Source organism: Erythrolamprus reginae, chromosome 1 (genome assembly GCF_031021105.1).
Source record: "Erythrolamprus reginae isolate rEryReg1 chromosome 1, rEryReg1.hap1, whole genome shotgun sequence".
Classification (NCBI taxonomy): Eukaryota; Metazoa; Chordata; class Lepidosauria; order Squamata; family Dipsadidae; genus Erythrolamprus; species Erythrolamprus reginae.
The window spans coordinates 274,206,263-274,230,558 of NC_091950.1; the positions used below are offsets into that span (position 1 = coordinate 274,206,263).

A 24,296-nucleotide genomic window follows, 5' to 3' on the forward strand; every position below is an offset into this window, starting at 1 on the left:
ATCAGCAAAAAAAAATCCCAAAATATTTACTCGCTCAAAACTAAGGTGCAGCTTATACTCTGCTGTGCCTTATGTACTCCGAAAAATATGGTATTTCTTTGAGGTTTGCCTTGGGCTTCCACTCTTTAGCAAATATGCAACCTATCTTTCTTTAACCAGCTTTTTGATTAGTACAAGTTTTCAGTACTCATTTTATTATTGATTTTAATATGCTCCTTCCTTCCTTCCTATCTTCCTTCTTTCCTTCCTTCCTTCCTTCTTTCCTTCCTTCCTTCCTTCTTTTATTCCTGCCTTCTTTCCATCCTTCCTTCCTTCTTTCCTTCCTTCCTTCCTTCCTTCCTATCTTCCTTCTTTCCTTCCTTCTTTCCTTCCTTCTTTCTTTCCTTCCTTCCTTCTTCCTTTTTTCCTTCCTTCCTTCCTTCTTTCCTTCTTTCCTTCCTTCCTTCTTTCTTTCCTTCAGTCTTTTTTCCTTCCTTCCTTCTTTCCTTCCTTCTTTTATTCCTTCCTTCTTTCCTTCCTTCCTTCCTTCTTTCCTTCCTTCCTTCCTTCCTATCTTCCTTCTTTCCTTCTTTCCTTCCTTCTTTCTTTCCTTCCTTCTTTCTTTCCTTCCTTCTTCCTTTTTTCCTTCCTTCCTTCCTTCTTTCCTTCTTTCCTTCCTTCCTTCTTTCTTTCCTTCCTTCTTTCTTTTTTCCTTCCTTCCTTCTTTCCTTCCTTCCTTCTTTTATTCCTTCCTTCCTTCTTTCCTTCTTTCCTTCCTTCCTTCTTTCCTTCCTTCCTATCTTCTTTCTTTCCTTCTTTCTTTCTTTCCTTCCTTCCTTCTTCCTTTTTTCCTTCCTTCCTTCTTTCCTTCTTTCCTTCCTTCTTTCCTTCCTTCCTTCTTTCCTTCTTTCCTTCCTTGCTTGCTTCCTTCCTTCCTCTCTTTCTTTCCCTCCCTCCCCGCTCTCTCTCCAAATGCTTACCAGTCCAGAAAGTAAGGTATGTCACAAACAAACAAGCATCCATAAGTAGAAACTCTGTACCTTCTCCTGGGGGTGTAAAACAGCCTATAGGTATACAGTCTATGGAATATGATACATTTATTTGAACATCAGTTTCACAAGCCAAGGAAAGTGCTTAGGACAAGAGTCTGATGAAATTAGTTAATGAATACAGATGGCAAGAACCTTCTTTATTGCAGACTTAGCAAAGAAAACACATGTGATTCCCCCCCTCCACCCTACTGCAGGGCATCAAACTGAAGCATGTAGTTCTGCCAGCTGATTACAATGCCATTTGGTCTGCTATGCTCATTAAAGTTAGAACTGGTGGAATAACACAGGCATTAGGGTAGGTAATTGGCTTAGAATGAAAAATGCTCCAAGAGATATTTAATTGGAATTCTTTCATTTTACGGAAACCTCTGTGAAAAAAAGCAAAGCCCTGTATATCAAAGTCAGCAAAGGAAAACAATGGGAACCCATTCAAGTCAATACTTATCTAAATCAATAGTGAGCAAGCCTTACTGGGAAGCTTATTTCTGCTGCATAATTAAGTAGAATGTGATGTATGATCTGGCTGAAAGAAATTTCAAAAATCTTAGGAAATGCTTTCCAGAACTTCTTCCTTACTTTTTTACCCATATATTTTTCTGTGTCTCCCTCCCTCCCTCCCTACCTACCTACCTACCTACCTACCTACCCACCCATCATGGTTGTCTTTAACCAATATTTGCTGTTAACCTCTTTTTTTTCCCTCCCCTTTTCCTGCTTTTGCTATTTGGGAAACAGAAAAGAAGCGTCAGGTTGCTCCTGGTGCTAACAGGTAGAGGCTTCAAAGGAACATGACCAGATTATCATCTAAAAAAGAAGTTGGCCTAAAAATATATTTTAAAGTCACATTGTACATGTACTTGCCTATGGACATTTCTGTATTTAAATAATTAAAAGAAAAAATGGCTGAAGCTTTTTAGGTTCAACTCTAAGAAGATTCCATTTAAAGTTCTCTTATTAAATACAGCAAACTTCAATCTCTTAGGGTTTTGCTATAAAAAAAAATAGCAACCAGAATCGTGTTCTGTAAACTGGCAGCTACAGGAGGTTTGTTTGTTTTTGTAGGAGAGTGAAAACTATATGGATGTCTCTGACTGGCTTCAAATGACTTTTAACTTTTGTTTTTGTTGCTGTTGCTATTTATCTATTATGGAACCCCATTGAGTTCTCACAAAATTCTAGGGTCACACTGCAATGCAATGTGAAAAGCAGAGACCATTGTCCAAAAAAAATGAGACTTTTTCATCAACGTTATTTATCACTTTAGTTTTGGGGAGGAAAATAGGGAAAAAATAATCTGCCTTCCAGGTATTCATCTGGCTAGTCCTTAGTCTGGTCATCTTCAGCACATTAGTTGGCTGGTTTTGAGCACATATGCTTGCTTTTTATCCCCTGGTTGGGGATAAAAAATGTTTCTAAAACACTTCGTTTCTCTCTCTCTTTAGAGCAGTGGTCCCCAAACTACGGCCCGTGGGCCAGATTCGGCTCGCTGGGGTCATTTATCCGGCCCGCGGCAGCGTACGAAATTTTACCATCTATATACTAAGCTCCCGAATCTCCCGTCCACTCTGCTGCTGAGCGTCTGGTGGTGGCAAGGAAGAGGAGGAAAGCCAGGGGGCGGGGAGAAAAGTGGGCCCGCAATTGGCCCCTTTCTTTTCCACCTTTAGGGAGAGAAACTGTTGCTGCCCTATGGCAGAGCAGCAACAGTTCCTCTCCCTAAAGGCAAGAAAGAAAGGGGGCAATTACAGGCCCACTTTCCTCCCCGCCCCCTGGCTTTCCTCCTCCTCCTCCAGACGCTCAGATGCAGACTGTCTTGGTCCCTTTTTTGTTTTTTGTTTTCTTCAGGGATTTTGCACTAGTGAGGTTTGCGCGTGTTTGGGCACTTTTGGCATTGGGGGGGAGGTCTGCTGCAGAGAGGGAGAGAGAGAGAGAGAAAGAGGGAAAGATAAAAAGGGAGTGAGTGAGAGAGAGAGAAATAAAGCAAGAAAGAGAGGAAGAGAGAGAGCGGGAGAGTGCCATTTTTTTGCTTCTTTGCCGCCCCGTGGAGAGGGCGCTGGCCTCTGCCCTGCAAGAGTGGCTGGAGGGGGCCATAAGCAAGCCATCAGAACCCTCCCCCCGTGCATTTACTTGTTGATGGCCACGCCATCCCTGATCGCAGAGAGTGGAGCTCTTCCCCATCCAGGCAACACCGAGGCCCTCCCGATGCTCGCTCGCCCGCCGCCCATGTCCCGCATTTGGAGCCCGGGGCGACAGGCCTAGCCTTGGCTTACTTGGCCCCGGTGCGGCTGAAGTTCAGGGCGGAGTAAGCGGCAGCGGCCGCTGCTCCAGGCCTGCCACAAACTGAGCTTCCTTTGGCTTCCTTCGAGGCAAAGCTGCAAAGCTCACCTGCCACCTCGAAGGAAGCCAAAGTGAGAGTGGGAGGGAATGTGAGAGAAAAAAAGAGAAAAATGAGAAAATGATGGAGGGAAAGAATGAGGGAGAGGGAAACGAAACAAATGAGAAAGTAGGGGGAAAAGGGAGAGGGAAGAGAGAAGTGGAAAGGAGGGAAGGAGGGAAGGAAGGAGAAATGGAGGGAACAAGGAAGGAAGGAAGAATGATATGAATGGAGGGGCGGAGGAAGGAAGGACTTTTTTGAGGGGGGATAAATTTTTTTAAATTTTTCTCTCAACATACATTCAAACAATACAATGTGCCATCTAATTTTCCCTGAATAAAATGCGGTATTTTGTCAGTAACTAATATCAATCATCAAAAAAGTTGCAAAAGGTTTTTTTCTAATGTTGTCATCCAGGTACATACTTTTCTTTTAATTAAATTCCCTCCTTAATGTTCCTTCAAAAAGTACAACACCAATTATATTTCTAACGTATTAACCATTATGCCAAAGTGCTTCCTTCTTTCTTTATATATTTTTCTATAAACATTTTAATACATTTTTCTATAAACCAAGAAAATCTTGTAAATCAGATGTTAACAAAAGAAAATTAAAAACAAAACATAAACATATATGAATTTCAGACTTCTTCCCCCCCTCTAAATAGTACATTCCCATTTTGTTTGTTACATTAATATAAGGTATGTGCAGTGTGCACAGGGATTTGTTCATAGGTTTTTTTTTATAGTCCGGCCCTCCAACAGTCTGAGGGACAGTGAACTGGCCCCCTGTGTAAAAAGTTTGGGGACCCCAGCTTTAGAGAAAGAAACAATGAGAAAAGCAGGCAAAGAGAAGAGGTTGCTAGCAAAGCATAGAAGATCACTTCAGTCATTAGCACCTAGTTATGGCTGAAAAAAACTTAGAAGATGATTTGCTAAGAAAGCAAGAAATATCACTTCACTGGTTAGCATCTCCTTAGGGCTGAAAAAAGGCTTCTAAAGCACAGAAGACAAGCTGGTTGTCTGAGGGAGAAGGCAAAGGGTAGGCATTAGTACCTGGTTAGGTTTTTTTTTTTAAAAAAAAAAAGCTTGGTAAAAGCTACATTCAGAGTACAAGATACACCCAAATTTTCAGCCTCTTTAAAGGGGGAAAAGTGCATCTTATACTCCAAAAAATACGGTACATAGCTAATAATTATTATTGTTTTTGATACTCTTCCAAAAGTGAAGAGGAGTGAATCCCTAATTGCTTCAACTCCCTTTTTTTGCCTTCTTGCAGGATAGAGTTGTACGGTATAGTCTATGCTCTTAAAGCAGGCTTGTCAAAATGGATTTCTTTGAGGGCCAGATCAGCATTGGAGAGACAGGACGGATGCCTTCTGCAGAATTTTGCTGGCCAAAATGGGGTGGGATGGGGGATACAGGCAACCCCTGCACCCTGTTTTGGCTGGCAGAGTGCTGCAGGAGGCTGTCCAGGTGGGCCTCCCACACCACAGTTTGGCTGCCAGAGGCATCACAGGATACATGAGGCCCACAGGCCTTGAGATTGACACCCCTGTCTTAAACTGGGGTGACACAGTGGTTAGAGTGCAGCACTGCAGGCTACTTCAATTTAACTGCTAGCTCACCACCATCTCAAGGTTGACTCAGCCTTCCATCCTTCCGAGGTGGGTGAAATGAGGACCCAGATTGTTTGGGGCCAATATGCTGATTCTCTAAACCGCTTAGAGAGGGCTGTAAAAGCACTATGAAGCTTTATATAAGTCTAAATGCTATTGCTGTTGCTATTAAAGGATCTGTGGTACTTCTCCTGTTCATCAGTGTAGCTTTTTTTCTGACTCTTGAGGCTCAGAATGGTTTCACCTATGAGGGATTGAAACCTATTTGAATTCTAGAGGTGTACAGTATCTTTTCAGACTCTTGCCTTTTATAGTTGCTGTGCTCCACTGAGCTTGCTCCTATGTTTGAGTGTCTTGCTGACAGTTACTTCCTGTTCTAATGTCTCCTCTTTTTTTCCATCTGACAAATGTTCATCTTATCTCGGCAGTTGAAGAAGTCTGGCCATTTTGCCACTCCAATCCTTTTTCTTCATCAATTTCTGCAAGTATTAGAATTACCTATAATACTTGCAATTGCTGCGAGTATTAGAGGTAATTCTCTGAATTAAGTATGGTTTCTGAAGACATACTTTGTTATACATGTAGTCCTCAATCTACAGTTCACTTAGTGATCATTCAAGGTTATGACACTGAAAAAAGTGACATGACTTTTTTCCACACTTACCAATGTTGTAGCATGCCCATGGTCATGTGATCAAAATTCAGATGCTTGATAACTGGTGCTGGGAGCAGGGGGAGGTCTTGTGTGCATGCATGGGAGGTGCACATGGAATTATAGGTGTGGGCATACACGCTTGCCCCCCCGTGCCCCCCACTTTTGCCACGTGAACCAAAAAAGGTTTGCCATCACAGGCTGTTAGATCAGACTTTCAGGCATTGTAAACTTGACAGAGTCATTTCTAACCAATAGGCATAATTTTGATTTTCAAAAGAACGACATAAAGAAACCAGCTCATTGCACATCCTGTATCAGTGGACTAGTCTTCTTCATAGAATAAAAAATAAATAAATGTTTGCCTCTTTTGCTCTGTAACTGATCAGTAACCTGGTCTTTTTGCTCTAATGACCTAAACAATGAAATATCCTTACTCAGATGATGTGCACTGAAAAGGGGAGAGGTGGCAAACTATGGATGTGTGAAAGTGCATAGAGATAATAGACAAAAGAAGAAGAATAAGATAATGTTAAAAGAGGGGCTTAACTTACAAGAAGAGATAATGCTGACCCTGAACTTGCTGTCACAGAAAAACTAAAGGTCCACTGAGATTAGATTAGATTTATTGGATTTATATGCCGCCCCTCTCCGCAAACTTGGGGCGGCTCACAACAATAATAAAAAACAGTACATAATAACAAATCCAATGCCCACCAATCTAATTACAGTTTAAAATTAATAAATTCATAAAATAATCCCAGTGTATATAAAAACAGACACACAGTCAATCAATCAATGGCAAAACAACATGGGCAAGGGGGAGATGTTTAGTTCCCCCATGCCTGATGGCAGAGGTGGGTCTTAAGGAGTTTACGAAAGGCAGGGAGGGTGGGGGCAACCCTAATCTCAGGGGGGAGCTGGTTCCAGAGGGTCGGGCCCCCCACAGAGAAGGCTCTTCCCCTGGGTCCCGCCAGACGGCATTGTTTGGTTGACGGGACCCGGAGAAGGCCGACTCTGTGGGACCTAACCGGTCGCTGGGATTCGTGTGGCAGGAGGCGGTCCCGAAGATATTCTGGTCCGGTGCCATGAAGGGCTTTATAGGTCATAACCAACACTTTGAATTGTGACCGGAAACTGATCGGCAACCAATGCAGACTGCGGAGTGTTGGAGTGATATGGGCATACTTAGAGACGCCCATAATTGCTCTCGCAGCTGCATTCTGCATGATCTGAAGTTTCCGAACACTTTTCAAAGGTAGCCCCATGTAGAGAGCGTTACAGTAGTCGAGCCTCGAGGTGATGAGGGCATGAGTGACTGTGAGCAATGACCCCCGGTCCAAATAGGGCCGCAACTGGCGCACCAGGCGAATCTGGGCAAACGCCCCCCTCGCCACAGCTGAAAGGTGTTTCTCTAATGTGAGCTGTGGATCGAGGAGGATGCCCAAGTTGCGGACCCCCTCTGAGGGGGTCAATAATCCCCCCCCAGGGTAATGAACGGACAGATAGAATTGTCCTCGGGAGGCAAAACCCACAGCCACTCCGTCTTGTCTGGGTTGAGTTTGAGTTTGTTGACACCCATCCAGGCCCCAACAGCCTCCAGGCACCGGCACATCACTTCCACTGCTTCGTTGCCACTGCCTTGACTTTAATGAAACAAGAGAATAAGAGAAAAAAAGCACCATGGAAATAGTAATAGTGGGTGGTTTTTTTCCCTCCATTTGCAGATGCCACTGAGAACGTTCACTCAATTCACTCAAGAAATTGGAACAAGAATATCAAAATCCTTTAAATCAAGTACTTCAGATGACTGCCCAGCAACGGGGGTATTTAGCTGGTTTTATCCAGTTCAGGCGTACTCAGGGGTGGGCAGCAGGCAGGACAGGGTAGAACGGTGTAAATAAAGATGTGCGCATAGCTCCAGCTGATCGGTGGCTGTCACTTCCTGGATTACTGGGCTCGGCTTGGCTCTCCTTTTTCCCCCCTCCTGCTACTGCTGCATCTGTGCTCCTTGCTTTTTTCCTCTTTCCTCCTTCCTGGCCTTGGACGAGCTTCCCTCTCTCCTGCTCGGCTCCCCTCCAGCCTCACATGGCCACGTCCCATCTGAGGTGCAAGGAGAAGGCATGGGTGGCAGCATTTATGCTTCAGGCAGCACCCATTCGCCGAGCCACCCAGCCTGCAGCAAGGGGGTAACCCAGGAAGGAGAGTGCGGGAAACACAAAGCAAATTGTCACCCCAGCGAGTGATACTGGTAAGGTTGTAAGTCGAGGACTTAACAGTTCATTTGAACGATGATGATCGTTCAAGCCACTCCTACCTGGTCACATGGCCAGCAAGCCACTCCTACCCAGTCACATGACCATTAAGCCACACCCACAAAATAAGCCATACCACACAGTGTGGCATTAAAAATTTTGGCTGCCCATTACTGGGCATACTGGTAGCGTTGACTGAAAGTGGCTTCACCCACCCATCTAGATATCCCATTTATCCATGTTTTTGAGGCTGTGTGCATGTGTGGAAGGATTTGTTCACATTTGTGAACCAATAGGGAAGGTAAGTGAATACCACCCCTACTGCCCAGCTATCCTGGGAACCAGTTTCTGTAAAAGAGAGGGCCCATACACTGTTTTCCCACCAGAAAAAAAAGACAAGATGAACCAAATGCATTGAATTGGCAATCATATTATCAGCTGAACTTTGATACAGGTAGTCTTGACTTAACCACTACACTTGAGCCCAAAATTTCTTTTTTTAAGAGAGGCATTTGTTGAGTGCATTTTGCCCCATTTTATGAACTTTCTTGCCATTGCTGTTAAGTGAATCACTGTAATTGTTAAGCTGGTAACAGGGTTGTAAGTGAATCTAGCTTCCCCACTGATTTGACTTGCCAAAAGGTTGCAACAAGTGATCACAAGCCCTTGGGATATGGCAACAGTCATAAGTATGAACCAAGCATTGAAATTTTGCCAAGCATTGAAATTTTGATCATATTTGGGGTGCTAGAAAGGTCATAAGTGTGAAAAGTGGCCATAGGTCACTTTTTTCAGTGTCCTTGTTACTTTGAATGGTCACTAAATGAATTCTTCTAAGTTGAGGGCTACCTATATTGGGATCCTTTATGTGGTTTTTCTATCTCATGCATTTTTCTTTTATTTTTTTGGATGGGTCACTGATATTCTCTGAGCTTGGTACCTAAGTAACACTCTAAGCAGGGATGGACTCCTCCCAGTCAGACCGGTTTGCCTGAACCAGTAGCAACCCGCTGGTGATCTCACAATGATGTCACTGAACTGGATTGGTCAGTGTTGGTCCATGGGCGCCACCATATATATTTTTAATTTTTTTGAACTTGTTTAAATTTTTTAAATTTTTAAATTTTCCTTCTGAGCATATGCAGAAGACGGGTTCCGGCACCATGCATGACGTAGTCATCTTTTTTCATGATGCTGATGATGATATTATATTTTTCATTATTGTGCATATCCCACATTGCATGGGAGGGAATCAACCAGCAGTGAGGTAAGTTGGAACCCACCCCTGACCATCAGTAATTAACAACATCTAAACTAGGTAACACCCTACTATTAACAGCCTATTATTTGATCTCAGTTTATATTCTATTGCAGTGATGGCGAACCTTTTTTTCCTTGGGTTTCAAAAGAGTGTGTGTGTGCGCTATGATGCATGTGTGAGTGCTCACACCCATAATTTAATGCCTTGGGAGGGTAAAAACAGCTTCTCCCCCCCCCGAGGCTCTCTGGAGGCCGGAAATGACCTTTTTCCCAACTTCTGGTGGGCCCAGTAGGCTTGTGTTTCACCTTCCCCAGGCTCCAAAGGCTTCCCTGGAATCGGGGGAGGGTAAAAATGCCTGCCCCATCCCCTGGAGGCCCTCTGGAAGCCAAAAATGCCCTCCCATAGCCTCTGTGCAAGCCAAAAATCAGCTAGCCAGCACACACATGCACATTGGAGCTGAGCTAGGGCAACATCTCACATGCCAGCAAATATGGCTCTGCATGCCACCTGTGGCATCCATGCCATATGTTCACCACCACTGTTCTTGTGGCTTGCCTTGTCAGAGTTGTTCGGATACATGATGTTACCTAGTTTGAGTAATGAAAACAAGAAAACAACCAAGCTCAGAGGGTACCACGCATCCCTCATTTAAACCCTGAGCTGCAAATATTCTTCTTTTTTGAACTAAAAAAAAATATCTTATGAACGTGTGGACAAACATGTGACTTTTCCCTTCTCCATGTCCCCTTTCCTGACTTATGGCTTCTGCTTCAGCGCCTCTGTAATTTGTCCAGATATGCAACAACCACAGTACTTAGTAGTTTACTTAGTAGTTTAGAGCTTTCCTTGCTGGGATGTACTAATGAAGGCAAGGTAGATGAGGCTAAAAGGGATGGCCCCTGTCCTCTTCTCTGCTTCAGTAAGTTTATGACAGCAGGAATCCTGTCTATATGCTCTTTGCTCACAATGCATAAAGATGAATTCTGTTCTCCAGGATGCACTCAGACACCTGAGCCTTTTCTTCTTTAACCATCAATGACAAGCATTTTCCAAAAACAAAACAATAAAAAACAGCACTGTGAGCAGCCCAATAAGAACCAAAGTTAGAAACAGCCAAACTTGCTTCCTGTGACTAAAACTGCCCACTTAAATATTTCCAACACATACAGAAATCTGTGCAAAACAATAGAGGTACAGTGGTACCTCTACTTAAGAACATAATTCGTTCCGTGACCAGGTTATTAAGTAGGAATGTTCTTAAGTAGAAGCATTTTTTCCTATAGGAATCAACATAAAAGCAAATAATGTGTGCAAACCCATTAGGAAATAAATAAAAGCTCGGAATTTGGGCGGGAGGAGGAGGAAGAAGAGGAGGAGGAGGACAGTCGCTGCCGAAGGGAGAAGGTGAAGTAAGGGGAATTTTAAAAATCCAAAACTTTAAGGTTTTTTTTTAAAAAAGAGGGACTGTGAGCAGTGTTCCCTCTAATTTTTGGGGGAGGTGGGCGGAAAAGTATAGTGTCTGAGCGGCAGTCCCTTCAGGACTGGGCGGCACAGAACAAACAAACAAACAAACAAATAAATAAATAAACAAACAAACAAACAAACAACCCTGTTTTACCTCAGATAATTTCAAAATAAAATACTGTACTGTGTGTCTATAACAGTGAGCTCATAATAGGGCAACTCTATCAATATCAAAATGCCACTTAAATAGTTGAGCTAGTTTCAAACTAGATTTTGATTTTCTTTCTCTCTTCCTTACTCCCATTCTTTTTCTTTCTCTTTTCCTTCCTCTCTTTTTTCTATCTGTTTCTCTTTTCCTCTCTTCCTCTCTCTCTCCTTCTCTCTCACTCTTTCCCTCTCGGCTTCTGGGCAGGTTTGGAAAACTCTGAGTTGATGATGATTTTTAAGTGAGCGATTGCTCACTGCTCAGCTTAGATGGAACTATGACTGTGAGGTGGCGAGATGGAGCATAGCCTTCCATATACCCGGCGCGAGGCTGCATCTCATACACTGTGCCAGAGAAAGAAACCCAGGTGGGCGAGAGAGGGAAACTTGTTCCTTTGACTGAAAGGCTGCTGCTACCTGCTGCCTTTTCTGAAAAATGCTCAGAAAAAGTCAACTGGTGAATTAGCAGTTTGTTTTATTTTTCTCTCAATCAGAACAGTCAGGGTAAATAGATTGGTAAGGGTATAGGCAACAATTCTCTCTCAGAGAAAGTGGCGCGTCTTTAACCTTTTTATAGGCTTCACAAAGTTACAAACCTTATTTGACATGGTAACAAGTCTCCCGCCAGAACGAACAGCCAATCAGGAGACAACATTCAAATACTGAGCCTTAGCAACTCTCTTTGCATATAGAACATCTTCCTTCCCATGCTGAAGGGCTCCCATCTCCTCTCGCTCGTTCACTTTGTAGCCAGCACCTTTCCTTCACTGTGGTGACTCCTCGCTTTGGCTGAAGCCGAGTTGATCTGGCTGGGGCAAAGTACCCCCTTTTGCCTTTCTGCGCCCATACGCTCCAGGAGGCAACCTCGCACTGGGTGTATGGGAGGCAACACGAGGACAGCGAAGTGGTTTATTCCCTCTCCAAGTGCCCAGAGAAAGGAAAACGCTCCATTTGCTCTGGACTGCCAAAGCCTCCTTAAGTGCCACTGAAAGGCTCCTCTGGCAGCCCAGAAAAGCCCGAGATGGCCAGGGGAATTAAAGGGGGAATGGCAGGAAACTGGCCAGGCCTTGATACTTCTCTCAAATTTCCTGGGAAATTTTTCCAGGCTCGGGTTCTTAAGTAGAAAATGGTTCTTAAGTAGAGGCAAAAAAATCTTGAACACCCGGTTCTTATCTAGAAAATTTATTTAGTAGAGGCGTTCTTAAGTAGAGGTACCACTGTAGCTTTAATTGAATCAATAAAACAGATGAAAAATACAGGCAAGTGGCTCATGTTGTGCAGAATACTTGGTTTACTGCACATTATAAAAAAAGAGAGAGAAAAGAAGGAAAAACATACTTGTGACCAGATTTAGAGGATTATGTTACTTGTGCTGCTACATCGTTCAGCAGTATTTGTTACTATCAGATGTAGCATTCCTTTGGGTTGGTCGCAAGGACTGGCAGTTGGGGGCAGTGTTTTGTAATAGGTCCTTTTCTTCCTGAGCAGGGGAGTTCTGGGTTAATATGGTTGGGAGATAAGAATGGGACATTTCAGTTCCAGGGCTTGAGTTTATTATCCATTGGATTTAACTTCTACATTAAGCAGCTAGGAAAAGTTATCTGTCAGTTTGGAGGTAGTTGCCATTTTCATCCTGATTACTCCCAGCTTTACATGTGGTAGCCCAAAGTAGGTTATATTTGAAACCCAGCAAGTCACAGTTATTGACAGTTCAGAAATGTTCTGGTAGAATATAATTTCCATGTATAGTTCTTCCTTAAGAAGCTTGGCTATCACTTAGCTATTATTTTATATGACTTTTGAGCCTTTCTCCGTTTCTGATATGAATGCATGGTTGTAATGCATTTCTGTGTCCATGCCTCACAATCCATTAAAGTCGGATAAAAATAAATTATTTTAAAAAACTAAAAAAAGATGTAACCTGCTATTTTTCTCCTGTGTTTGTAGACCTAGTTGAGGCCCTAGGATATCATGAATTCAAATGTCACCTTAGCCATGAATGGCAGCTGGCTGACTTTCAGCTAGTCTCTCTCTCTCATACACTCTCTCAACCCAACCTACGTAACAGGGTTGTTGTGGCAAAAATAGAAGGAAGAACATATGTTGGATATGTATGCCACATTGAGTTATTTGTAAAAAGTATAAAGACAAATAAATAAAATAAATAAATGTGTTAGGAAAGTCTGTAAGTGTGGAGTTATGATTAGTCTTCAGAACCATGAACCACCGAAGCACTGGATTTTTATTTTCATATTTTTGCCAATAAAACCATTTTCAGCCACTATCTACCTATGTGGAGACAGGTCAGTGGAGTCCTTTGTGCTTTCTGAGTTTGTTTGATTTCTTGCAGAGATTTCATTACCCAGCTAGGTATCATCATCAGTGCTGCCCCACAATGCTGTGGACTCCTTAAGTCACAAACACCTTTGTTATTGTCTTTGCAAGGAATCTTGTAAGATATTCATCTATCCCAATTTAACAAACTACTCTGGTAGAGCTCATAATGCTTATTAATCAGCTCTATTCAAACAAGACTCTGTTATATCCTTCCTTGCTGCCCAATTTTTTATGCATCTATTTGTTGTATTCGTCACATTTCCTACTGATAATTAGCAGAAATATTAATGATTCCATTGTTATTAGCATTGTTTTATATTTAATAAAATTGTATTTTGCTTACTTTTTAGTCTTACCAATAACTTCAGGTATAATTGAAGGCCATATGGAGTCCTAATAAACTTTTGTTGTTGATAATGATTTGTAAAATCACAGAAGGACAGGTAATGGTCTTATTTGACTAGAAAGAAGTAATCAATTTCCCTGTCTGGGATATCTACATTTCCTGTTATGACATTGATTAGAGAAATCTTTAAATCTGTGAAATCCACACAATGTACACATGCTGTTTCATTCAGTAAAAAAGTGACAAATAACAAATGGAAGTGCTTGAAGGATTTCTCCATCCTTTAAAATTAAAGGGAGAGGCAGAATATTTGACAAAAAGTGTAAAGTATTCATTTTGAGCAAACTGTGCTCCGAACAGCATGCTCGCTAGCACACCTTACAAGTTACAGATTGTAAGTACCAGTATGATATTTTTCATGTTTAATTTGGTGGTAGAGGAATTCATGCATTTCTTATAAGTCAGACGCCATAAGCAGTCCCATGATTCTTATACAGCTGAAAAATGACGACTCGTGAGACTGCTACAAACAAATTTATCAAATTCCAGATACATACTATCAATTAGAAATGTAGAGATCAGACACACAGTTTTAACTAGGTTACTCCTTTCACAAAGACTCTCCTTATGGCTCCTTGCTTTTTGTGATGTACTTGAATCCCTCATGTGCAACCTCCTGAAAGATGCCACAATAAATAGCTTGCGATAAATGGATTGTAAAGAGAAATGGATGTTCTTAAGGGTCTAATGAAGATTGGAAACAATATCATCGTTGTTTGGGGTTTTTTGACAAATAAAAGAAAGCCGTTTATTTTATTTTATTTTAAAAAATCTATTTAAATAAAAAAAACAATTTTATTTAAATCACTCACTGCATAGAGAGAAAGTGCACCATACCTCTTTTACATCCCAAATTGGATTGCATTTATGTTTCGGATTTGGGAATATCCACCTGGTACCTCGGGCCAAGTTAGGGACACAATGCTGGTAACATAGAAGACAAAAGTGTGGCAGACAGGGTGTAGTTTCTCAAGTCGGAGCAGCGAGAGAGAAAAGCATCCACCATATCTTGGCTAACCATGCAATAACAATGCACCTCCTTCAAATGGCAACACTTCTTGGCCAACTCGATCAGGGAGGCATTAAGAGCATTGTAAGGAGTCGTGTAAAGGAGTAGAGTCTCCACCATCTGGCTGTAGAAGTTGGTGATCAGCCTCAGATCATCAGTAAGGTAATGAAGGTAATTGAACTGCAAAGACTTCATAGGAATGTTGGCCTTGAGGATGCCGGGGAGCTTGCAGGGGTCACCATGGCAGCAATTTCTAACTTCACCCAGAACTGGGGTCATCCTTTGCTCATAGGGGCCCCAAATTCTTCTGGAATGTGCTTGTCTAGATCTTCATACAAAATGTCCAAACATTTAAATGGTCCTCTGTTGGGCTTCACCGGTTCTTGGAACAGACCTTTTGACAGGATGGTGTAATAAATTCCTAAAACCATAAGTTTCCACATGACCTCCACGATGACCTCGGGGTTCAGGATGATTGTTCTGGGATCTTGGTTGTTGATCAGCAAAATACAAAGGTTTGGATTCCTGGAAGCCAGAAGAACCAGTGTGTTGTTGAAACGCATTCGTTGAAAATTAATGTGCTGCAGGTGAATCCTATTGTTGCTTTGGCAAAGCAGGCGGACACTTTGCAGGAGGTTTTGGCCAGAGTAGAAGTAAGGACTCAGTCCCTGGCAGATAATGCACAGCGCCTGCAGCTTGGCACTCTTTTAAGCCAGTATGTCTAAGATTTGGGTGACAAGTCTTCGGTTTAAGTCCAAGTATTTGTTCAGTACAATCTTCAATACAATCTTACTGGCCTCTTAGGAACTGGGTGAGGTCAACAGTGGACAGTCTAAGGGTAATGTTTTGGGTGTTAGGTGACAAAACCACATAGTCAAGTAGGCAGTTCCAGGCATTAACCACTCTGTTGCTAAAGTCCTATTTTCTACAGTCAAGTTTGGAGTGTTTCACTTTGAGCTTGTATCTGCTGTGTGCTTATGTATTGTTATGGTTGAAGCTGAAAAAGTCATTGACAGGAAGGATGTTGTAGCAGATAATTTTATGAGCTATGCTTAGGTCGTGCTGAAGGCGACGTAGTTCTAAACTTTCTAAGCCCAGGATTTCAAGTCTGGTTGTGCAAGGTATACTGCAAGTAGAGGAGGGCTCTTCTTGTAAGGTATCTCTGGACACTTTCTAATGTATTTATGTCTGATATGCAGATTGGTCTGGTGAATGTTTTGTATGTCTGATATTACCGGAGAAGAAGCTACATAAGATTAGATTAACAATTCTTGAAGCCTTTTTGGCGATGTTGTTGCACTGGGCTTTGGCACTTAAGTCATTTGATATGAGTATTCCAAGGTCTTTGACAGAGTGAAGGTCGTCTACAAGGTCTTGTTCATTTAGCTTGTATTTAGTGTTCTGATTCTTTTTGCCAATGTGTAGGACAGAATATTTGTTGGTTAAGATATGGAGTTGCCAGATGTTTGACCATTCTGACACAAAGTCAAGGTCTTTTTGGAGGGTAGCAGTGTTATCGGTGGTGTTTAAAATTGAATGAAATAAACATGATTTATTTGAGGAAAGGAAACCTGAGTGGTTAATTCAACAAATTACCAGAAGATACTATAAAACCCAACACAGGCTGTGTAAGAATGCCACATCCTATTGTTTGGTTGTTATTTTCTAGACAGATGAGCAAGAATATATAAATTAAGAATCTTTATTGCAGATCCTTTTAGTCTTTCTGAACTGTCCTGAGGGGTTTTGAAAATGGTCTGTCTTGTTTCAGCCTGCAGATAGCACTACACATTTCACAACTTTGTTGGCAATATATATCTCCTGCTTTGGTGACACATCTATCTAATAGCATTTCCTGGTTTGTATCTCACTGTCTATAGAAAGGATGGATAGTCATAAATTTTACTGAGTGGCATAAAATATAGAGATCCAGACAGACAGAAAATTATTATACTTTATCTAATGACAACTAAGTGAGAAGTGTGCAAAGAGTATCCTCAAATGCTTTTTTTCAACATTCTCTCTATTTAAGAAGATAACTATCATTTAGAATTGGTTGTATATTTAGTAAATAGGTTTATACTGTATTATATATAGAGATAAGATAGTATGTCACCCATATAGATGGTTTGCAACAGAACAGGCTATAATGCTGGACACAAGGGGTCAATCTGGCACTATCATTTTTAGCACCATGTCTCAACAATATTGGAAAGAAAATCATTTTGTAAAATCCTTGTTGTTGTTTACAAAAATCTAGTAAACCAGCTACCTGATTTAGGAGCACATCTAAGCAATTTGTGGCATTACTGCAGCTTAACAATTTTTAATAACTTGATTTAGAGAGAGCAGCTGTGGCAGATTAGTCAAATGCAAAAACAGCCTGATGCAAGAACTATTAAAAATGTGGATATCACATTGGTATAATAATCCAAGAGCCTGATTTACAAGCAGAACTTTTTTTTAATGAAGTTTGGACTACTCTTTGCTAGCAAAGACAAAAACAGATTCAAATTTGACTCATGAAAGTATTAAAATTAATGTGACTTAGGAAAGGAAGCATATAGCAAAGATATGAGTAATACTGAAAAGAAATTGTTATTATGCAATAACATTTTGCAGAGAAGATGTATTTTCTAATAAATCAATCTCTCCCATTTTCTGATATATTCCAAAAATTCTGGGTCAGAATTTTGGATGTCATTGTACAACAGCTTAAAGATATTGAATTAAGGAAGGTCTTTGATACCAACAGAAGTTCACAGATACCAATAATTACAACATTACCTTAGCACTGCTGCTATGCATTGTTAAAACCTTGATTCTTGATAATAACCTCTCTGAGCACAAGAAGCAGTGTCATCCTACATCTGAATGAATCACCTGAATGAATCAAGCTTCTCCAATTCAAAGCAAATTTTATGTAACCTTTGGGATGACCTCCTCAACAAATATTCTCTTCTATCAATCTCTAGTTGTTGTAAAATTACTTTCCTGAGCACACTGAAAGATAGAAGGATGGTGGTCCATTGTTAGGAAACTGTACCTTCCATTGATAAACAAATCTAGGAGAAAGCAGAGATTGTTTCCAACTGTTGGGAAAACCTTACAGAAGCTAGTTCTCCCTGGGAACTGGTTCTCCATGGCTGCTTTTTCCTGTCACTGTAATGGTCAACAAGAGTCAACAATTCTACAAGTGAGATTCTTGCCAAGTGTGTTGGATTTAATATTTTTCAAAGAAGAAATCTTGTGATGCTTATGTTGTTCTCACAAATTAGTCCTATATGATTAAAGATCATCAAGGCCAGTTTTATTGACCAGTTGTACAACACTTCTTACATGATTGCACTAAAGCACATCGATTGGATATTTTTAATTTCAATTTCTATTGCCCAATACGTGATTAGAATCAATTCAACTAATTCCCTGCATTCATTTGCCAAGTTTTAAAACTGCATCCTAGAAAACTCAAGTAAAATACAAATGCACTGTGAAATCATCTGTGCCTCTGCTTTAGAATACATGTTGTGTTGTATTTCTGAAATGGCAAAGTGTGCTATTAGAGATCCTGTATTTCCCAGCAGCACAGCAGTAATTTATTCCAATGTATCAAACTGATTTTGAATCTAGAATACTTGGTTCCTAAATTGAGGTCAAGTCAAATAGGAAACCTTTTGTTTTTGTTTTCCAATAGCCATTAATATAAAAGAGTTAACTAATTTTTTTCTTTAGAGACTGAAAAAAATGAATAGTATCGTTTATTTCCAGTGATAATGATGGTGCAAAATATAATTCTCATAATGTACTGCCAATATACAGCTTTATGTTTAGCAAAGGGGTATTTAAAATAGATTTTTCCTTATTCTTGGTATAAGTTTTATATTCAAGTTCTATAAGTTTATGTTTCTGAAAAGGGAAGAAAAATAAGGCTTGTATTTGAGAAAAAGATTCAGGAGGGGTGAATAAGGGTTGATCCTACCATTAAACAGAATAATAGGACAGATGTTGCAGAAATCAGAATGGTATCAAATTTGCAGGTAAAACTATCAGTGCTATCCACGGTCTCTCTTGTCCCTATTGTACTACTGTACTTCCTCTATGTGCTTATATATTATGCTAGTATTTTTCCATTATGGTATATTTAGAACAATATTTAGATTGTTAAGTGAGGACCTCACCTAACTGAAACTTCCAACTTCCTGCCAGCTTTTCCATTGATTTTCATTGTTGGAAGCCAACAGGGAAGGTTGCAAATCATGATGGTGTGACCACCAGATATTGCAATGGTCAGAAATAAAGTGTCTGGATCATGATCACATGCCAAGGGGTCATTGTAATAGCAGGAACTTTGAGAACTAGTTATAAGTAGCACTGTTGCAAGTTCAAACAGTTGCTAAAGGAGTAGTTACTAAATGAGGACAACCTGTATTCAGAGGTGAGTTTCACATAAATAAAAAACTGGTTCGCCTAATGCAGAACCAAAAATATGAGTGGGTGGCTTGCATGTGGCTTCAAACACAACAACAACAACAATAACAATAATAATAATAATAATAACAACAACAACAACAACAACAACAACAACAACAGCAGTGTTGGAATGGACCTTGGAGGTCTTCTAGTCCAACCCCCTGCTTAGGCAGGAAACCCTACACTATTTCAGACAGATGGTTATCCAACATCTTCTTAAAAACTTTGTGTTGGAGCATTCACAACTTCTGGTGGCAAGCTGTTCCACTGATTAATTGTTCTAACTGTCAGGAAATTTCTCGTTAGTTCTAAGTTACTTCTCTCCTTGTTTAGTTTGCACCCATTGCTTCTTCTTCTATCCCCAGGTACTTTGGAGAATAGGTAGAAAATAAAATAGAATTTCATGAATGTGGCTTCCATTATACCTTCTTGGACAACTGTAGCCATTATCTGGGCTGTGTGTGCAGTGTGAGCAAGCCAGAAAATGAGATATATAGAACAGGATGGCCCCGGGGTGGGAGGGCAGGCCCAGATGGTAGTCGGAACTACTGATTCATTTAAACCAACCTGAACCGGCAGCAGCTCACCTCTGCCTATATTCCATCTCTAAATGTTATATGCAGAAATAGAAAAAGGGCAGAAGGTTATCACTCTCATATTCTACTTAGAAGCTTCCCAGCGGCCATTTAAAATAGACCTCTTCTCCAGGGTTGTAGTTCCACTTTGGACCCAAAGCCAGATGGGTGGACTTGGGCTAGTAACTTTCCCTCAGCTGTAGAAAGAGGAGGCAATGGAAATCACTCTCTGAAAAACCATGCAAGAAAATTGCAGGGACTTATCCAGGCAATGACTGAGACTCAGGTATGATTGGTTGAATAGAAGGAAGAAAAAAGGCTGAGCCAGGTATTGTTAAAAACTCTAACTTCCTGGATTATATCATTTAAAGAGCCTCACCAGAATGATATCCACTGGGGAAGAAAATCGCTTTGTGTAAATGGAATATTCCTTCATATTTTATCTACTCTAAATCTAACTTTGCCTGAAATGTCTTCCCATTTTGTTGACATTTTTTCTTTCTTTCTTTTGCCAAATTGCTTCCTTTCTTGCAGCCTAATGCTTGGTAATAAGCTGGAGAAAAGTATTAGCATATAACTGCTGTGAAATCATTATGATGAGATAGATATGAAAAATAAACTCTGCAATGTGCACTTAAAGACACTCTATCCCTCTTGAGCAATAAAAAAATATGGAAACATGTAGATAAGGCTTATATTTTCAGTACCTGCCTGCAAGGAGTTAGGGGTTGTGGGGGGGGGGACTTTATAAGAAGAAATACTTCCCCCTGTGACTATATGCACTGCAAGATTAATTACACCCTCTAAACTTTCTTTAGTCTCTTTGATTAGCCTTGGTAGGTATCCAAAACTCAGTTGCCTTAACAAACTTCACAATTTATCCTAGATATGTGTGTGGATAGCGAGTGACATGCCCTTCTCCTCAGACAGATGCATTTATATTCTTTACAGACATGTAATTTTCAAGGCTTTTTAAAAACAATTACATTTCAGTAAAATTAGAGCTGGGACAATTTGCTGGAAAAAAATAAATGTCTTCTTTGCTCACTATCCTATATCCCCAGGATAGAAAGGATTTTCTCTCAAGATTCACAATTTAAAACAAATGGGGATATCTTGGTTCCCCCTCCTCTTTGAATAATGGGCACAAACAATAGATCTGACCTAGAAAAATGGTTGCTGCATTAGTAACCCAATAATTGTTGCTGCTGCTATTACTTAGAGACGCTCAGTAAAAGAACTCATGGGAAAAGCTGGATGGCCAATGGTAAAAAAAAAGAAATAGTTGAAACACGCCGGCAGAACAAGTTGGAGGAATTTCTCTTCTTCCAATTTATCTGCCTATTAACACATGAGGAATGTTAAGAAAACTCTGTGCACAGTCTGAAATGAAGGAGTGATCCTATTTCTCTTTAGACTTGCAAGCTGTTTTGGGTTTTTTGGTTCATATCAAACTCTGTCAACTTTTAATAAAAAACTAGACAACCTGGAACCCATTGGCTCACCCTTTGAGAAGAAGATGGTACACTCTGATGTGATCAGAATTAACATTAAATGTTAGGATGACCACTTTTTTTACCCCGATGCTGAATGATTTCATGATAGAATAGAATTAAAATTCTTTATTGGCCAAGTGTGATTGGACGCACAAGAAATTTGCCTTTGGTGAATATGCTCTCAGCGTACATAAAATAATAAAAATACACACATCAAGAATCATAAGATACAAGTTACAACAGTTAGTCATAGTCATAGATTACTAAAAAAGCAATCAAATCATACTAGGAAACAAATAAAACAATACAACAATAGCATTTAGATTTATATATCACTTCACAATGCTTTACAGCTCTCTCTAAGGGGCTTACAGAGAAAAGGCATATTGCCCCCCAAAATATGGGTCCTCATTTTACCGACCTTGGAAGGATGGAAGGCTGAGTCAACCTTGAGCCTACTGAGATTTGATCTGCCAAACTACTGGCAGCCAGTGATCAGCAGAAGTAGCTTGCAGTACTGCACTCTAACCACTGTGCCACTTTAGATAAGTAATAGGAAGGATGAGAAGAATAATAGTAATACAGTCTTAGTAAATAGTTTGACAATGTTGTGGGAATTAGTTGTTTAGCAGAGTGATAGCATTCGGGGGAAATGTTGTTTTGTCTAGTTGTTCTGGTGTTTGGTGCCCTATAGCAGTGTTTCCCAACCTTTTTTGAGCCGCGGCACATTATTCACATTTACAAAATCCTGGGGAACATTGAGCGGGGGGAGGCTAAAAAAGTTTGGACAAAAACCCCTCTCTTCCTCCCTTTCACCCTATTTCTCTCTCCCTCCCTCTTTCTTTCCCCCCTCTCTCTCCATCCCTCTTTCGTTCTTCCTTCCTTCCTCTCTTTTTTGCTCTTTCTCTCTCCCTCCTTCCCTCCCTTTTTCTCTCTTTCTTGCTTTCTCTCTTTCTCTTGCATTCTCTCTCTCTCTCTCTTTTATTCTCTCTTTCTCTCTCCCTTGCTTTCTCTCTCTCTCCCTTGCTTTCTCTCTTTCTCTCTTGCTTTCCTTCCCTCTTTCTCTTTCTCTCTTGCTTTCTCTCTCTCTCTCTTTCTTTCTCTCTCTCTTTCTCTTTCTCTTTCTTGCTTTCTCTCTCATACACACTCTTTCTCTTTCTCTCTCTCTTGCTTTCTTTTTCTTTCCCTCTCTTTCTTTCTTTCCTGCTTTCTCACACACACACACTCTTTCTCTCTCTCTCTCTTCCTTGCTTTCTCTCTCCCTCTTCATTTCTCTCTTGCTTTCACTTCTCTCTCTTTCTCTCTTGCTTTCTCTCCTCCCTTTTCTCTCTCTCTCTTTCTCTCTCGTGCACCACACCAGCAACAGAGAGAGAAAGACGGAGAGAGCGGAGAGAGAGTGGAGGGCGGCTTGCTGGTCTGCGACCCCCTGGATCAGCAGCCCCGCATGGCCCCAGCATGGACTCCGCCGTCGCCTTCGCCTTCGCCTCCGCCTCCGCCTAAGAGGCAGCAGCCACATTCACCCCTTCGCCCTCCCAGGTGTCCATGGCGCTCAGCGCCCGGCCACGCGCCGCCTCCGCCTCCTGGTACCCCGCCTGACTGCTACCTGCAGGAACGGGTGGTGGGGCACCACGAAGGGCGGCGCTTGAAAGCCACCACGGCGCCGTTGTTGTCATCACGGCTCAAAGCCACACAGTCCCGGATCGCTTGCTTCTCCAGCCAGCAAGCCGGCTGCCTGGGAAAGCGGCGCGCATTTAAAACGCGCGTTTTTCAAATGCGCCGCTTTCCTAGGCAGCAGATTTTGCTGGCCGGAGAAGGAGCGATTCAGGACTGCGTGGCTTTGCACCACTTCAAAAATTTCTGCGGGGGGGTCCCCAATGGCTGTGCGGGCGCCCGCCCACGCAGCTTAGAAGCAACAGTGGCTGGTGCCCTCCCACCGGGCCCCAAAAGCTCATGCCGTCACCGCTAGGGAAGCTCCAGCCAGGCCGGGCTCGCGGCACACCTGACCATGTCCCGCGGCACACTAGTGTGCCACGGCACAGTGGTTGGTAAACACTGCCCTATAGTATCTTTTTAAGGGTGGAAGCTGAAACAATTTATGTCCATGATGCAAAGAGTCATAAATTGCTTCAACTTCTACCCCCACAGTGGTGATTTAAGGCACCGCACACCAGAAGAACTAGACACAAGGACAATTTTTTTTCCGAATGTCATCACTCTGCTAAATAACTAATTCTCACAACAATGTCAAATTCCTGGAGGCGTCTGTAATATGGTAAATGATTTAGCTTTACTAGATAAATGGTCAAAGCAATGGAAGAACCGTTGTACATACCTGAATGGTCTTCTCAGTGCTCTGGAAGGAGAGTCCATCATGGGTTGTTAACCAATCCTATTGGTAGAGACTGAGTTAATTTGAATAATTAACAGTCACCGCCCCCTTAGCAGCCCCCATGAGCCAGTTTTAAAAACGAAGACAATGTAAAAACCATAAAATTTTATTAACTCCATAACAATGTATAACCTTCAACAGTCCCAACACTCCGGCAACCTGGCCAAACACCATGCCGGGTGGGTTTGGACTCTCCTTCCAGAGCACTGAGAACACCGTTCAGGTATGTACAATGGTTCTTCTCCATTGACTCTGGAAGGAGAGTCCATCATGGGATATACCAAAGATCAAATCCCCTGGGAGGGAAAAGGCTGGGCCGAGGTCGTTGGAGTGACACACACTCGCTGCAAGACACGCCTGCCAAAGGAAGCCTCTGCCGAAGCCAAGAAGTCCAGTCTATAGTGGCATATAAAAGTAGAAGCTGATGCCCAAGTTGCTGCACGACAAATCTCCTCTAAAGAAGCTTGTGTCGACCAAGCCGCCGAAGTAGCTGCACTCCTGGTCGAATGTGCCACCACCCCAGCAGGAGGTGACTGAGATCTTGCTGTATAAACCTCCGCAATGCAATCCCTAATCCAGCGACTAAGGGATTGTGAAGAAACTCCAAGACCCATCGTGGCCTGAGCAAAGGAGACAAACAATCTTTCAGTCTTTCGGAATGCTGCTGTCCTTCTGATATAGAGCTTCAAAGCCCTTCGGACATCAATCTTGTGCCAACGAAGTGACCATGCGTGCAGAAGTCCGGAAGAACAAGTTCT

General features: G+C 41.7%; 2 protein-coding genes across 2 annotated transcripts in view; both read right to left on the reverse strand.

Moving 5' to 3' along the window:
- EYS (eyes shut homolog) overlaps positions 1-24,296 on the reverse strand; it is a 1,050,766-nt gene that overhangs the window by 538,571 nt on the left and 487,899 nt on the right. The window lies entirely within an intron of this gene.
- Positions 14,510-24,152, reverse strand: LOC139158129 (F-box/LRR-repeat protein 8-like). Its single transcript, XM_070735550.1, has 3 exons — positions 23,880-24,152; positions 15,050-15,312; positions 14,510-14,936 (listed from the first exon to the last, which is right to left on the reverse strand). The coding sequence occupies exons 1-3, from the start codon at positions 24,150-24,152 to the stop codon at positions 14,510-14,512; spliced, it is 963 nt and encodes a 320-aa protein (XP_070591651.1).

Coding starts and splice junctions, on each gene's coding strand:
- LOC139158129 (XM_070735550.1), bottom strand. CDS start 24,152: ATGGGTCTTGGAGTTTCTTCACAATCCCTTAGTCGCTGGATTAGGGAT. Junction 15,313..23,879: donor GCAGGCGTGTCTTGCAGCGA/GTGTGTGTCACT, acceptor CTGGCTTAAAAG/AGTGCCAAGCTGCAGGCGCT. Junction 14,937..15,049: donor GAGGTCATCGTGGAGGTCAT/GTGGAAACTTAT, acceptor TTTTGTATGAAG/ATCTAGACAAGCACATTCCA.